Raw genomic sequence first — 16,946 nt, 5'->3', positions numbered from 1 at the left:
CTCGTGGTTGGGGTTTGTTTTACTCCGGTTGTATTTGCTCTCAGAGGGAATCTCTCCCCTCAATCCCGCAGGCAAGTCTGCCCCTCGAGCAAAAACGGAAACAAAGCAAATCATTTTCATGTCTGACGGGAAGTTGTTTTAAGATAAAAATTCAGCTAAGTCTGCCTTTCTTGTACAGCTACACTTTGTTGAAAACTATCTGATTGTGGGGATAACAAGTCTAGGTGCGTTGGGAGGTAGAGGGGGTGGTATATGTGTCATTAGTCATTAACCAGCCAAATCTCTGTTTCTCTAAAGGATCCTTCCAGAAACCACAGGGCCTACAGGCTGACAGTGGCTAAGCTGGAGCCTCCTCTCATCCCCTTCATGCCTTTGCTCATTAAAGGTAATTCTAAGAAAACACACAGGTCAAGCCAGGGATGAGTACGTGGGGAAGAAAACGAACAGGAGCCTAACTAGACTAATCTCTTTGGAAAGACTGGCCCCATCCCCGCACCTTCTCCATCACCTCCTCTCCCCCTTAACTTTTCGGAAAGGGTTGGGAAGATTATCGGAGGAGGAGGGATCTATGATTTGGAAGACTTGATAGTGAAACAGAGGGTTAGTTTGGAAATTTTACCAGTCTCGGGTAAAGTGCTTTCAAAAGTTAAACACCCAACATAAAAGAAACTATTATCAGCTTTTTTCAACTGCAGTGTTATGCAAATCCTCCAGCATAATCTAATGGTGCTATTGTGGTTTCTTTGTATGACATATTTCTGTTAGTGATTAGAATGTGACTTTTATTTCTGTGCAGATATGACATTTACTCATGAGGGGAACAAGACGTTCATTGACAATCTAGTAAACTTTGAAAAAATGGTACGTACAGTATTATAACCTTAACCACAATGTTTTTTTTTAAATAAAATCTGCATTTGCACTAATAAAGGAAATAATTTCCATATATGCTGCCGTGTTAAAAAAAACTAGTTACACATAAAGGAGTTTTGAAATATTTGGTTCAAATCGGCTACCTATTTTAGGCTGTCAGTTCTCTTTTGTAAAATTGAATGGTATTTGTGCTGCAGTTCACAGCAGCAGCTAGCTTTTGTGCTGTGTGCCTCGTCCTTGGCTGCCTGTTGCTAAAATGCACGAATGTTCCAGAGTGACTTCCATGTTGTTGTTTTGCTGTAAGGTTCATAGAGCTAGACTTCCCCAGGATGCCTTCGAGTTGTTTATCTGCTGAGCCTGACTTCAGTGCACGTAGGTAAAAGGCAACTCCATAGCAGACCTTTCTTATGGAGCATTCATCTAAATGCAGAAATAAATAACGTTCGCCCAAGTTCAGAGAAGGGACTTGAAAATCTTTGTAACCAAAAACAAATTTTTTAAAAAACAACAGATGTGGAACTGGCACACATTTGGTATTTTGCAGCTCCCCTCATCAAGAAAAAGCTGTTATCTGGCATTAGTTACTTTGCAGTTTATTTTCTTATCTTCCGTGAAGCAATAAAGCAGGTCATGCCAAAACCTATCTTTAGCTACATAGTGCATGTTAATGGAATGCTCCATTGTCTTCTAAATCCTTTGGCTGCAGCCTGGATGGATAGGGTGTTACAGTGTTATCTCCGTGTGGGTAAGCATCTGCCTGGGGTTATGGTTTGCAGTGGTGAATATGGCACTGCAGGAAAAACTCAGGACGTGGGAGTTCAGGAGACCTGAGGGTCAGTTCTCAGCTTTGTCCCTTGGTAGCCATCCCTTAACTTCTCTGTGGGTCAGTTTCCCCAGCAGAAATGGGGATCACGCCTACTCCATGTATGTCTGGAGATTCTAGATGGGTCCAAAGTCCATAAGTATTCCTTTAAGCCATATATATAGTGCTATAGAATTCTTCTCAGAAAACTGTTCTTCCAAATGTTTCTTGAAGTTCAGCTGGCGTACACAACTCCAGGAGAGCTGGAAACATCCTGTGGTGGTTCTGGAAAGATCACACCATCCAGCTCTGGGAATAAGCTTAATGCAAGCCCAGCCTGGTAAAGAAGGATAGCAAGTGCTGGGGAAAAGGTTTCCATGCCCTGAGCTCGTTAGAAAATAACCCATGGGTCCACACTCCTCAAAGACACCGTGTGCTAGAGGGCAAATATTCCCTCAGCAGTGTTCCCCTCTGACGGCAGAGTACGAGCATCTCTAATACTGTCAGTTTAATAATTCTTTGATCAAAGGGGGGAAAAAAACATTCTTTGCTCACTTATTAGTATGGAGAATTAAACATTTCCCTGATTTCTTAAAACCTGTTTTCCAGAAATGAAAGATTTAGCAAATAGGTAAAGAACCTTCCAGATCACTTATGCAGAAATGCAAACTAAGGGATAGCTAAGCCAACTATTTGACTCTAAAATATACATGTGCACAGAGGCGTAGAAGACAGAGTCTCCAAAGACTTGAGTGAGCTTTAGAACTTTTGATCATTAAAGTGAACTCAACAGGACAAGCAAGAATAACAAAAACATTTGTCAAGGAGAATGAGAGTTGTTTCCTCTGGGCTTTTAGATCTTGGTGTCATACCCATAACCTTCAAAGGAAGAGTCGTATCCAATGGCTGTTAGAGTTCCCCTTCACCATTGGTCCACTCTGTGTCCACAGCAGTGGGCGCTCACGCACCTGGCCATGATAGCAGAAACCTGAATTAACAATGGCTTACACACGCTAAGTGGATTTCTTTCTCATGTGAATGTCCAAGCAAGTGTGATGGCTCACGAGGCAGTCAAGGTGCCAGGCTTCTCCTCTCCTGCCATTCCTTCATCCACATGGTCCAAGATGGCACACCACCACCACGCCACGTCAAGTGGAGGGAAGGGGAGAGGGAGAAGATGAAGACATGCTCCTTCCCTGTCAGGACATGACCTGGAGTGGCACTCACCATTGGGTTCACCTTCGACTGGCTGGAAACTTAGTTACATGCAAGGAAAATTAGAAGATATGACCCTTATTGGGGTATCCATGTACCCCACTAAAAATTAAGGGGTTCTACTCCTATGAAAGAAAAGGAAGAAAGGATACTGAAAGAGAACTATTGGTCCTCCACTCTAGCAACCGTAAATTTTATTTCACTCCTTTTATTCATTCATACACCATGAGAAAGTTTAGTCTTAAAATCGCCTTTTTGTGAGTTCGATGTTACTAGAAAATGAAACAGAATTTCGAGAAGATTTGATTATATTTTTTAAACCTGGCTTTAGCCAACCTGGCATTTGTCGTCAGCTTTCCGACCTTCTCTCCCCGTAAACGAGCCCACCCCACACTACCACTGCCACTTACAACTCCCACTAGTGGCTGCTACTGCCCCTGTGTGTCCTAGGGAAGGAGACATCTCTCTTTTCAGGTTGATGTCCACGCCATTTCCCAATCATTCATCGCAAGGCCGAGGTGGTGAGCACAGCTGGCAGCCTTTGTGGGGCTGTTCAGCGGTCTCCCTAGAGGGAGCCCCTGCCAGGGGCAGAAGTCACCAGGGTAGCCAGGAACACAGATGCCTGTTCTTGGTGGCAGCATTGCAGACACAGCAAACTACTGACTACTGTGCCAGCCCTAAGTATTTTTATTTTGAACCTTTTTTACCCTTGAGGTATGAAATGAGGATTAGAGAATTTGTTGCATATTGGTTTTCAGGATTTATGAGTATGAACAAAAGAGAATTCACACTCTGATCCTTATGCAAAAAAAAAAAAAGCAGACATTCTTTCATTTGGGGGAAACATAAAGGAGTATTCAAAAAAATGTTTGAATAAAGCCCTTTGTAGCTTTCTATGGCATACATGAATATTTATAACATTTAGGAGGTAGACTAGCAATGGATTAGAGGATAATATGCTGGCTGGCTGCCACTATATCCCAGGCTGCATAAAGCATGCTGATAGCTACGGTTGCTACTGTATTAGGAGGTTGGTTCTATTTCAGACATACCCATATTTAGGTGTATTTATTTATGAACATTATTTTAAGATAGTCATTTTATTTGGAATGAGAAGCATGGGGCCAGCTTCTTCACTTCTGGAAACATTAACAGAAACTAATTCATTGAGGAAAGAGAAATGCTTTGAATCCTTTTATTTCTGTGTCACTAATTATGGCATTACATAATTAGTAACGATATGTTTTCTATCACCGATAATATTATTACAACATCCATGGAGAAAGCACTAGGCTTATATCAAGCGTGGATAAAAGAATCTCCAAGTGAAAATTGAAATGTTCAAATACATCCAACTCTCAAAACTTTCCAACACAACAGAAATCTACACAAGGACCTTGAAAGTTTATTTCTTTATATAGAACTCACACACTGAGCTAAATGCAGATTCTCCAAAAGATATGTTTCAAAGCAATGCAATCTGTGTTGACTGTTCAGGCAAAGGCTTTTGCTAGGAAATATAAAGAAATCCAATACATAATCCTTGGCCTTTAGGAGATTGTATACAGTTAAGAAGGTGAAAGCATAAACGCATGAAATATTGATAGTAATTGCAACACAGGAGATAACCGAAAGCAAAATGCAGAGAGAGGTAACTTCATGCAGCTATATCAAGAGGAAAACAAAACCATGTTAAATACAACATAATATGATCAAATCCAGACTTGTTACCCTGAGCACCATCCAGCCTCACCTCACACTTCATCTCCTCTGTAGTCAGTCCAAGTTGGCAAGACCAGCCTTTTCTCTTTTTTTTTCTGGCCTCAGGGCCTTTGCACTAGCTGTTACCTTTGCCTGAAACTGTCTCCCTGCTAGTCCTCACCTGTCTGACTCTCTCGCATCAGCTCATGTGTCCCCTCCTCCGAGTGGCCTACCCTTCAAACATTCTCCTATTTTCCACACCCAGCATTCTCAGACAGATCACCTTGCCCCGACAGCTGGGTTCATAATCTGAAACAACCTCTACTTGCCTCTTCGTTGTCTGTCTTCCCCACTAGAATGTAAGTGTCCTAGACCAGGTATTTGATCTGTTTTATTCACTGATATTTCTCCAGCACCCAAAAAGTTGTCTGGCACATCATAAGTATGCAAGAAGTATTTGTTGAATAAAAGAATAACTCAGTCATATTCCAGTGTTGGACCTAGTGAGTGACAATACACTGAAGCATTTTTAACGGATTTTATATATCAAAGCTTTGATCCAAGAATGTTTTCTTTTTTTTTTTAAGATTTTATTTACTTATTCATGAGAGATAGAGAAAGAGAGAGGCAGAGACACAGACAGAGGGAGAAGCAGGCTCCATGCAGGGAGCCCGACGCAGGACTCGATCCCGGGTCTCCAGGATCACGCCCTGGGCTGAAGGCAGCCCTAAACCGCTGAGCCACCCAGGCTGCCCCCAAGAGTCTTTTCTATTTTATTAGAAAATTTGATTAAGCAGCATTTTGCATTACTGATAGTCTATGACTCCCTTAGCCCTCTGTTCCGGGCTGGACATTTTTCTGTCTCCCTCCTCTCCGTGGTGCTGTGTCTGCCCTTCACTGTCCTTTCCTGAATGCAGAGATAACAATACGCGGCCTGTGCTTAGACATGTGCCTGGACACCTGAGCTCCGGTGTCCCATGGCCGTGATCTGTACGATATACCACGAGCATCATGCACATTACCTGTGTATATCTGTATGTCACATTCCTCTTGAATATTAAAGATCCAGGGCCAGGGGACAGGGCTCAGAGTTCTTCCCCAATGATGCGTATAGGGGAGGCTGGCTGAGCTCCTGGGCCTTCTTGTCTTATCTCTGGTGCACTTAATTTACCGTGCACTTAATTCTACTTGGTTGCTATCGTGGGCATGATCTCTGCACGTGAGAGACTATATATATTTCTAGGTCTTATGGACAAAAATTCCTGTCCTAAATATACGAGGATCTGAGTAAAATAATCAGGTGATGTAGGTGTGGTTTTGCACATGTTCCGCAAGGAAAAATCGACTGTGATTCTTTGATAGGCCTATGGATGGGGGCAGAGTCAAATCAGTAGGGGCAGAAACATGAAAAGAAAAGGCAATGTGGGAAACATTAAGAACAAGGTTGGCAAAGATCTCAAGGGGCAAGAGAAGTTTCGAAAGACAAAAACTGTTCAGGGGCGGCACGTCGAAGGGGCCTGACATCTCACAGGACTCGGAGCAGAGAGGCAGCACGGCCCAAGAGGGAGGCTGTCCTGGCAGCTGTGGGTGGGAGGGAGGGTGGTCGAGAAAGTGTGACCGTGCGAGGTGGCACTGCCTGCAGGGCCCGCTGGTCTGAACTGGAAAAACAGGCTCAGGAGTCTGCTCCTCTTCAGGGACAGGAGAGCTGAGGCAAGGCTTGGCCAGGGGCCAGAATCCGTACAGAGATCACGGAGGAGCTGGAGCCAGCTGCAAGGGCGTGCTGGGCTGTCGACCTGCCTGGATAGGCGAGAAGGCATGAGTTGGTCAACCCAGGCCTGCGGGCAGGGGCCACAGAAGGCCACCAGGGAGGCCCAGACCGCAGGACCTGGTCTGAGAAGCCCCTCTGACCCTTCCCGGGCTCCAAGGTGAATTCCTCACCATCAGAGCTGGAGGGACACTTGCGCTTGGGACCGTGGCCTCAGGGCTGTGGCCTGTGCCAGGCTGGGTGCGCGCAGCCCCGTCCTGCGGACAGCGTCTTTGTCCTGCGCATTCTGGAAGCCAGGCCCAGGAAGGACATCTGCTTCTGCGTTGCCCTGTTCTCAGCTCAGGGACCAAAACCACGAGGGCAGTTACAGAGTCCCTGGCTTGCTAGCTCCTCTCTTCCTCCTGAGCCTCCCTCCCTGGGTTCGCAGCCTGCAGGCGGGGCGCCCTGGGAACCTGCTCGCTTGTGCAGAGGAACGCGGAAGACCTGCAGTTGGTCCCCGGAAAACCGGCCGCTGTGTGCGCCTGCAGACGCTCCCCAAGGTCCTGCCTTCTAAGTGCCCTGCTTTCCTGGGGAGGGCCGTCGCCAGGGAAGTCAGGGCAGGGGGGGGGTTGGCGCCCCACACTGGTCCAGAGCGCCTCCTGTAGGAACGCTCCCCTCTCTGCACCCCCACATCACAGGGGCTGTTCGCATGAGCCACTCGCTAAAGGGAGTGTGTCGTAACCTCAGGTTCGCTGAGATGGGAAAAAGGACGAGCAGCTTTGCCTTGGAGTAACCTGGTCTTTTCCCGCCGGCCCCGCGTCACAGCAAAGCTGCCCAGCGCTCCGGCAGGCCAACCTGCTCGGCGGGATCGGGCCGGGCTGGGCGCCTTGGTGGCTCCGTCCCCGTCCCCGGGGCCGCTGGACAGCAAAGCCCGTGGCTCCTCAACCTTAACTGCAAACACCGGTGAATAACTGGCCGTCTGCCGTCCAAAGCAACACGTAAGGCTCAAGTCTGTGGAAGGACTGGAGGACTCTAGAGAAATGCAGAACCTTCCACTTCGGGTCAAGAGAGCCACGCGCATCTACGGAGCGGGAGGCCGTGCAGCAGGCTCAGGGCCTCAGCTCGCGGCAGCTCCCCACTGCGGGCTCAGATGTGTAGCATCCTCAGGCCAAGGAAGGCGATAATCATTCTTCTGCATCTTGATTGGCTTAATCTAGGGCACCATGCTCGCGGCTGCCCTGAGGAGACCCGAAACTGTTACATGGTTAGACTGAGAAATTGCTAAAGAAATTGGCAATATTTATTTTTTTTAAGATTTTATTTATTTATTCATGAGAGACACAGAGAGAGAGAGGCAGAGACCCAGGCAGAGGGAGAAGCAGGCTCCTTGCAGGGAGCCCAACGTGGGACTCGATCCCGGGTCTCCAGGGTCACACCCCGGGCTGAAGGCGGCGCTAACTGCTGAGCCACCCAGGGATCCCCGATAAAGAAATTTCTTAACAGTCAAAGATGTCTAAAATGAAAGGGACTGTCCTCGGCGGGGATGAGTAGCTCTGACCGGATGTCCCCAAAGGGCAGGAGGCTGCCGTGGATGGCCGGCTGTAAAAGGCACGTGCCCCTTGCAGACCCGTGAAGAAGGGGACGTCCGAAGCCTCTGTGGCCCCCCGGGTGCTTGTCGCCGGGCGCGGTTCTGGCAGCATGCCGCAGGTGCCCCTGGTGCGCGGGAGGGCAGCCCGGGACCGTGGCCAGGGTCCCCACGTGGCAGCTGCACCGTGGCCCCCTCACAAGGCAAACAGTGGGCCTCGTTGGCAAAGCCAGATTTGGATCTCAAAGTTAAACCGAAGTTACCTTGGAGTGCAATTAAAAAGGATACGTCAAAATTAAAACCATTGTTGAAATTAATCAAAGATTTAGAAAGGCAGAATGAACTCCAGAGCTGGAAATTACTGATTTAAACAATTGTTCTCACATTTTAAACCACATAATGAGCTAAAAATTACGAAGCCTCCGAGTATAGCTATAAAGAGTAGTCCTCCACCAAAGTCAGAATGAAATGTTTTAGCTTTCAAAACTCAAACGCAGAACAATTGCTCCCTACAAAATGGTATAGGAAGAGGTTTCTGACCCCTGCTAATTGTTTTATTATTCTTCAGAGGGGCACACTGGCAGCATTTCCCAGGGTTTTCAGTAATTACACTCCATTCAATATCTGAAGAATTACAATAATTCTACATAAAATATACTTGTGCCCTTCGGATGCAAAGCCCAGAGAAGTGAAAAAACAACTTAAAGTAAATTAGCAGGAAAATTATCATAGTTCCTGTTTATTTCAGGGCTCCGTATACCAGAGGCTAATTATACATTGTATGTTGCGTCTTCTTGGAGGTATTTATAACATATTTCTCATGCTGATCAACGGACATGGATCTTTTATGAAAACAAAGTTCATAACTTTTCCGATTGCCTCTTTGTGTATGAGAAATTATCCAGTGCAGACACGTGTCACTTAATGCTTGCCAGAGTCCTCAAAGCCATAGTATCCAGCAGGGTGTTACCAGTGTTCACATGTACATACCTGTGAAGCTTCGGCCTCCTCTATGAATTTTTTTTCCTGCCAAAGGGCTGGGGCTTTTTGTTTGTTTGCTTGTTTTTTGTTGTTTTAACACTACAGACGCTTTCTCGAAGTCATTTTCTATACTTTGGCAGCCAAGGGTCCATGAGAGAGGAAAGCAAGGACTGGCATTACATAGCTACTCGGAGATAAGAAAATCTCTTTTCCTAGCTGGAGCCTTATCAATTTTCTGCTAGTGTTAGAATTAATCCACCATCTCTGCGGGACCCCTTTAGAGTCTGAGCAGCCACGGTGTCCCAAGACAGTACACAGAGCCTGGGGGTCCCAGCTACCCTTAAAATACCCTGAGCAAGAAATGGACATCCTGGCTGGGAAACGGTGCCTGGGTCTCACTGATGTTTTTCCTCATGCATCTGCCCTTTATTTTTTTTTCCTCCTTTCTTCTTTTGTCTTAAGCTAAATTGAACACAATATAAAAAAAAAAAATCCCTTCTAAATCTTTATGGCAACCAAAACGTTACAAAGAAACTAAGAGGATCACTTGATGACAAAATTAATAAAGGTCAAATAAATTACAATCTGCCCGAAAGACTGAATACCTACTCATTTTTTAAATGTCTTAAAATGCAAGACACAAGGCCATGTGAAAAAATTTATATCAAAACAGAAATACATATGTAAACTATGACTTCAGTTGTTTGAAAAAGATGCTTTTGCACATTGTTTCTTAAGGCATTAGAAGGAAATGCACCAAAACATTAATGAAGTGACCCTGTGAAGTGATATCCTAAGTGATTTGTACTTTGCTCTTAACATTTTCTGCATCTTCCCATTTTCTAAAATGTGCATGCATTAGTGTTACAATCAGAAAGGAAGAAAAAGGAAGGGAGGAGGGAGGAAATCAAATAATTAAGATTAACGTTAAAACGCACACTTTTGCTGGAAGGTTGGAAGGGTCAGTAATGCACAGGGTTTACAAAAACACATAAGTGGGATATTTTTGTTGTATTCAGGCCTCCTCTTCCTTCCAAGATGGGAATAGCCTTGTGCATCGTCATCTCATTTCTCATCACCGAGTCCTGTTGCCTGAGAGGAAGGTGACAAGCTAACCCTTCTCCGAATCTCTGATCGTCACGGATTCTCTTACACGTTCACAGTGACCTCCAGAAGGGATGGTGAAAACCAGTCCCGAGGAGTAACGCACAGTCTCAGAAACAACAGACTGATTCTCATGTCGGAGACACAAGCAGAACAGTTGGACTAGAGTTCTCCCACTGGTACCCCTCCTCTGAGAGGCGCCTTGTGTGGGTGACTGTAGGGGCCTCTTCCATGCGAGTAAACCGGTTAGACATCCACGTTGCCTCCAGATGGTCGATGTCTCAGCACAGGCTGTTTTTCAAGGGCCCAGTTATTACTGAAATAAATAATGGTTTGTTCCCTGTATGGATTACACGCTAAGCTTACCTGCATTTCATTCTTTCTATTTTCTTTATTCTTTCTAGCGCATGATTGCAAATACTGCCAGAACAGTGCGATTCTGCAGGAGCCAGCCCTTCAGTAAGTCAAACGCTGCTGCGTGCTATATACTCGAGAGCTGGGTGATTGAGTCCTTTATAACGAGGCTACTGAGACGTTCTAGAAGTCTGGACAATATCTGATCGTGTCGGGCACAGTTTGAACCCTGATTTCCCATGGGATAGAGGCCTTGAGTGGAAGGATTTTCTTGTCGTAAAACTAGAAAGTAACCATAAGAATATTATTTTATGAATGAACTTAAAGAGAATACATGTGCTCTTTCTAGTGTGGCTAGAGACAGCGAAGGCATGATTGCCAGCAAATCCCGCCTCAAACCAACTCTCTTTATGACTCACTGCTTGATGTTGAGAAACTCACATCAACCCCTGATGACTCGGTTCTCTCGTTTACAAACCGGGAAAGATAATATTTGTTGTCTCTCGAGGTGTTGCAAGAATGCATTGATGTGTATAACACATTTGCAAAAGGCCCCATAGCAGGAATTCATATTATATTCCTAGTATTCCCAAGCAAATTTAAGATGTTCTTCCTAAATCTGGGCGTAGCACAATAACTAGTACTAAACAATGTTTTAATATAAAACTATTACTGCTAATAAATAGCAATTGTAAACTGGTTGGGATTGAGTTGCATCACAGCACCAGATCATCGTGCCAGACCAGTGCGACTGTCTCCTGGGTTGGGACTTTCAGTGGGGGTGGAGCTTTGGCTACCTCCAGCAGGGTTGGGAGTCAGAAGGTGGCCCCTATGAAGTTCTTTGCTAAATTCATTGTATGAGTCACCTGAAGTCATTTGGCTTATTAAGCCAATGTGATAATTTGAGATGGACATGACTGTGGGGCTCCCAGTACCATCCCCTCCCGTAAACCTTGTGCTAAGAGACTAAAAGCTTCTCAGTTTACTGATCAGAGCTACCTTTACCCTTCCCAGCCCAAGACTGACCCAAAGTGAGAGTTTGCTAACACAGCCTGCCAGAACTGCTAAATGTTCCTTTTTTTCAATATACAAGGGGACAAAAACTAGGAAAAATAATCTTTACTTGGGGAGGAAGTAGACCTTTAAACTTTTTATTCAAATGATTGTGCCTCCTCGTCTTTCCAAAATGAGAATAGTCTTGTGCATCGTCAACCATTCCTGTGAGGATTCTAGAAGAATTAAAGTGTCTCACATCTCTTCAGCTAGTCATTTACTGTATGTGTAAAGACATGGTCTTAAAGCAGTTATACAAGTGAATTTGAGAATATGTAAGTGATGTTGGTCTACAGCAAGGCCCATGAATCCATGGCCCTCCATGGGGTCCAAGAAATCCCTGAAATGAAACCCAAATTCTGTCTGCCTGAGAGGGATCATAACCTTGAGAAGGTTCTCAATGAGATCTAAGAACAGAGGAACTGTCATATGTTTTGTTCCATAAGCGTAAATCCTACATTCTCCTCCATCTTCTCCTAGAGAAGTGGGGGCGGGGGGTGAATTATATATCTATACATAAAATATCCACTGCATTTGTGGAAGTTATCAATAACTACTGGTAAACAGCAGCTGCTCGGTGCTGAAGTCAACAGTCTATAGATAAAGCTATAGGAATAGATTCGTAAACACTGTGGGAATATGTACAATGTAATTACAGTATATTGTACATGTAGAGTACACTGCCAGGGAAAAGCGAGGAATTAAGCGCTGTGGTATTATTTATATGTGATAATTACACTGATGAGTTTCTTCTGGGAGTGAGTAGGGGCCTTTGTATCTTCTCTCTGCTTTTCTGCGTTCAGACCTGCAAGGCTCCCCTCCACCCCGTATGCAGATGGCAGCCCAACTGTCTTTGGGAGGGATGCGTGGATCTAGGAAGAGCAGATGGCCTGCAGGAGGCAGGGTGTTATGAGGGAAAGGACGCTGGCCGGGAGTCTAGACCCGGGCTCGGCCCTCCCCGTGCCCGCTAGATAAGAGTCCTCCACTGGTGACCCACGGGAGACCCAGCAGCAGAGGTGCTGTGTCTAAACAGAGCATTTCCCCCTCTTGCTTGGAAATGACGTCTCCATGAAGAAATGGCGAGAATTCCCAGGAAAGAAATCCAGACTTCTCGTTTCTCTAGAACAGTGGGAAGATCTGGCAACTGGGGTGCACACTGGCCCGTGGTAGCAGCGTGCAAGGAGCTGGGGAGTCACCTCCCGGGGGACCCATGTCTCCAGTTTATCACCCTCACATTTGGTTTTCCTCATTCACCCACATGTGGAGGGCTGTGGGCACTTGACGGGCCTTTCAGCCTGGTTTCAGAGAAATCTGTTACCTTCAGATTTCCAGTGCTCACGTGCGTGGGGGAGCAGGTGAGGAAAGAGCAGTAACTGGCATTTCAGAACAGGCCCCGTCAGCCAGGGAATCCCTGGAAGGCCTAGCAGCAGCTGTGACGTCAGCGAGGCCTGGGAAGGGGCTCAGGGCTGCAGCGGTGCCCAACCCCGCTTCTGGAGGGCCGGACCTGCTGATCGCCCTGCCTTGTTTCAGTTCAGCCCAGGTGTTAAGCCCTTTTGTTGGGACCTAACGAAAACTGTGTCTTTTGCCATCAGTCCTCATCAGTCCTCACCTATCCAAGGGGGGCAGAGAGCTGAGTGTCAGATGCGGGTGGGAGGGAGAGAGGAAGTGACTTTAATGTACAACCAGGAGCTATCAAGTGATGCTCTCACTTTTAATTGCTGCCTTTTTTTTTTTTACAACATATAATACAAAGGAAAGTGATCAAAAAGGTGATCCCAGGGAAGAAAAGGGTGGGAGAGAGGGAACAAGTGGAAACATTTCGATGAATATGGTATGTGGAAAGGTTTCAATGAGACCTTGGGATCCACGATAGATGTAATAAGTAATTGGATAGAATAAATAATTGGAGTGTATCGTAAAAGCTGTATCGTATATGCATATATTGGGCAATGCCAATGTGCGCTTTTTCTCTTTCCGCAGATCCTGATGCAGCTCAAGCTAATAAGAACCATCAGGACGTCCGGAGTTATGTACGGCAATTAAATGTGATTGACAACCAGAGAACTTTATCACAGATGTCACACAGATTAGAGCCTCGCCGACCGTAGACATTTAAAGTGCCCAGAACAATGGTTGCCTCCAGTCCACAATCTTTCAAAAATGCCATGTATGCTACCACTGACTGTATTGTCACTAGAAAATTCTGCAAAACAAGCAGAAAGGCCCCCCGAGACATGTCAGGGCTGCAGCTTACCAGCGTCATGACAAGAGAAGAAATTCTTTGACTTACATAAAGCGTTCACACCCTAGCTTAGGAATCTCCAGTTTGTAGTCACACTGTTTTATTTCCCAATCGTGCCATCCTCTTTGCTGAAATGTAAATTAAATCCCACCTGGAAGGTTTGGTAGAAATACCTTTGTCAAGAGCCGTAAGAAGCCCCTGACAGTTTTTCTCAGAGAGTTCACAAGGTGAGATGTGCTACAAATAGGGTTTATTTGGCTACATCTGTGGTGACATAGTTTGTTTTTACCTCAACACCTTGATTTGGAGCATGGGGTTTTTGGAAAGTGTTGAGGAATCATGTAAATCCAAAGCATAAGCTGTGTTCTAGCATCTTCTAAATCTTACCTCTGAAGGAATTAAACCCGACCACATTACTGTAAAACATTATGACTACTTACGTAATTTAGGGAGGACTGGTCTGTAATTTCTGAATGATATATAGAATAATATTTATGTTTACAATGTAACTTTTTTAAACTTACAAATCAGGATTACATACATAAGAATTCCACTAAGAAACTCCAAGGTTCTAAAAATTGCCAGCGTTCAGATTAAAAAAAAAAAATTTCAAAAGAGCACAATATGCACAAAACATTTTTCAAAATTAAAGTATTTTCCTGGGCATTAAAAACCTTTACTATTGGCTAATTATTGTTACTGATTAAAAAAAACACACACGCACGTATTTTCTGGACATAATCGTTATTACAAATATCTTGATTTTCAGCAATTGTTTTGCACTTTCAAATAGATTGTAAATAGTTCACTCAATCAATGGTATAGAGTTATTTATTTGCTATATAATAGATATTGTGCCAAATGATTAGTTTTTATTTATTTTATTTAGTATGTAATTTTGGAGTACATTTTTTTCCTCTTTTCACAATTAGGCTACCTTTCATGTGTAGGAATTGTATGTATGTATATCTTCTGTAAATAACAGCTAGTATCTTCATTAAATATAACTGTTGACCAGAAAAGGTGGTGGCGTTCTCAATTCCTAAAATATGGCAGGGGTAACCTTTTTGATATGGTGGGATTCCAGCTTTTTTTAATCGAAATAAAATTCACAGACTATAAAAATCACCCTTTTAAAGTGTAAAATGCAGTGGTTTTTAGTATATGCACAAGGGAGTTCAGCCATCATCACTAATGCCAGAACTTTCTCCTCTTACCCCAGGCTCTGGAAACCACTATCCACTTTCCACTTTCTATCTCTATGGATTTAGCATTTATTCTGGACATTTTGTATAAATGGAATTACATAATATGTAGCCTTATATGTCTGATTTCTTTCACTCGGCATAACACTTTCAAGCTTTGTCCATGTAATGGCATGTGTCAGTACTTCATTTCTCTTCATGGCTGAATGGTGTTTGATCATGGGGCTGTCCCACCTCTTGTTTGTCAGTTGATGGCCACTTGGGTTCTTCCATTTTTTGGTTATTAGCAGCTATGAAAAAGCATGGTTTTAGAACTGCCTGGTATGATGGGGCCTCATACCATTTCTTGGTCATTGAAGCACTTAGTAAATATTTGATGAAGAGATTTCTAAAATTCTTTAAAGTCCAAATATGTCTCTATTTTTTCACGTTAGCATTTTCCAGAGTGTGTTCCAGGCTATACTAGTCTGCAAGGTCACAAACTGTTCCTCCAAAAACAGACACACAACTGCGAAGCGAAAAACAAAACCAAGATGGTATCTTCAGATAAATTTGAGAGCCACTGCATAATATACCCCATTCTTAGAAACGATTCCCAGTGTTTACTAACATATTGAAGGCTCTGAGAAGTCCTACTGTAATCCCTCCAAACATTACACAGTAGAAGCTCACTTTGAGAAATGCTAAAGCAGGCAGATGCCTTTCTGTGTTCATTCATCTCCTAGTTCAAGGTCCCCAGGGATGTCTTATGCAGTGTTATGCCTCCCACTTAGTGGATCAGAACGCCCGGAATTCGCTAGAGATAGAGATTTAAAAAAAAAAAAAGTCACTGAATAAATTTTTTTGAAGTCTTTATTTTTCAGGATTTCACCATGAGGTCTATGAGATATAGACCTCAATATTGGCTGCAAATTTTCACCATTTTATAGTTTTCCTTTTCTTGATAATTTTGAAAGCTGAGAAATGAAGCTGATAGCCTATCCCTTGGGCATTCTTGCTCTTGTTTACTCTTCTTTATCCCTACCTTACTTAAAAGCTGGAATCCTATGTCTGACAGCCTCTTTCCCCTGATTTCATGGTGACTGACATCTTTTGGCCTTTAATTTAAGCTCAACGTTATTCAAAATTAATACGCATGCCCTTCCGTGCATTCCTCTTCATCTTCCAAATGAGAATAAGGTAGTAATGGCAAAGTACAAGAATTCTCACTCTAAAAGTGGGGAGCAGTAGCCAGGCAACCTTTCCTGAAGCAGGAGATGCAGTTAATATTTTTCAACTTGCAAACGAGCCAAAAGAAAATAAGAGGCCCACAGGGTCACAAGAAGGATAATGAGGTTTGCTGGAAGACGTGAAGAAAGAATGTTTTTACCCAAAGTGCCTGTAGAAAATTATACATCTAAGTGTTTAACATACCTGCTTGGCAAGGACACTGGCGCAGTGTACAAGAGCTAAGCCTTTCCAGCAATTGTTGAATACCATGCTGGTTAAATAGATTTCTCCTGAATTCAGTGGCATTTCCTCTTAAATATGAATGTGGATCAATGACCACCAGTGTCAATGACCACCACTGAGGAAATTAAAAGAAATATATTCTGGTTTCAAAACATGCTTCTAATTAAAAAAAAAAATCAGCATAGACTACTACACAGTGTGGTAAAAAAGAAAAGAAAAGAAAAGAAAAAAGAGGGGATCCCTGGGTGGCGCGGCGGTTTAGCGCCTGCCTTTGGCCCAGGGCGTGATCCTGGAGACCCGGGATCGAGTCCCACGTCGGGCTCCCGGTGCATGGAGCCTGCTTCTCCCTCTGCCTGTGTCTCTGCCTCTCTCTCTCTCTCTGTGACTATCATAAATAAATAAAGAAAATTTAAAAAAAAAAGAAAAGAAAAAGAAAAGAAAGAAAAGAAAAAGGGCCCCAGCCTTGAATAGCTTTCCTTACAATGTCAATCTAAAAAGTATTCCACTTCTTGCTTTGGAATGATCCTGATTTCCTCTATTTGTTTTATGTTGGGGCAGAAGAATTCCTCTGTGCTTCAGGGTCCTTCTTTCTAGCTGGATTGAGACTCAAATTGACGTGAGGCGGATTAACAGGA

The 16,946-nt window shown here is 44.1% G+C and overlaps 1 protein-coding gene across 25 annotated transcripts in view; it reads left to right on the top strand.

Annotated features, from left to right (window-relative positions):
• The window catches only part of RAPGEF4 (Rap guanine nucleotide exchange factor 4), a 282,236-nt gene extending 267,547 nt beyond the window's left edge, over positions 1-14,689 (top strand). For all 25 annotated transcript variants that reach the window (XM_055308182.1, XM_055308181.1, XM_055308180.1 and 22 more), the window contains 4 exons: positions 298-385; positions 797-861; positions 10,410-10,464; positions 13,393-14,689. In XM_055308182.1, coding sequence (XP_055164157.1) covers positions 298-385; positions 797-861; positions 10,410-10,464; positions 13,393-13,520 — 336 coding nt within the window. In that variant the 3' untranslated portion in view covers positions 13,521-14,689. The remainder of the gene's footprint in view (positions 1-297; positions 386-796; positions 862-10,409; positions 10,465-13,392) is intronic.
• The last annotated feature ends 2,257 nt before the right edge of the window (positions 14,690-16,946 follow it).

Source organism: Nyctereutes procyonoides, unplaced genomic scaffold (assembly GCF_905146905.1).
Source record: "Nyctereutes procyonoides isolate TBG_1078 unplaced genomic scaffold, NYPRO_anot_genome, whole genome shotgun sequence".
NCBI classification, from domain to species: domain Eukaryota; kingdom Metazoa; phylum Chordata; class Mammalia; order Carnivora; family Canidae; genus Nyctereutes; species Nyctereutes procyonoides.
This window is presented reverse-complemented; position numbering and strand designations above follow the sequence as displayed.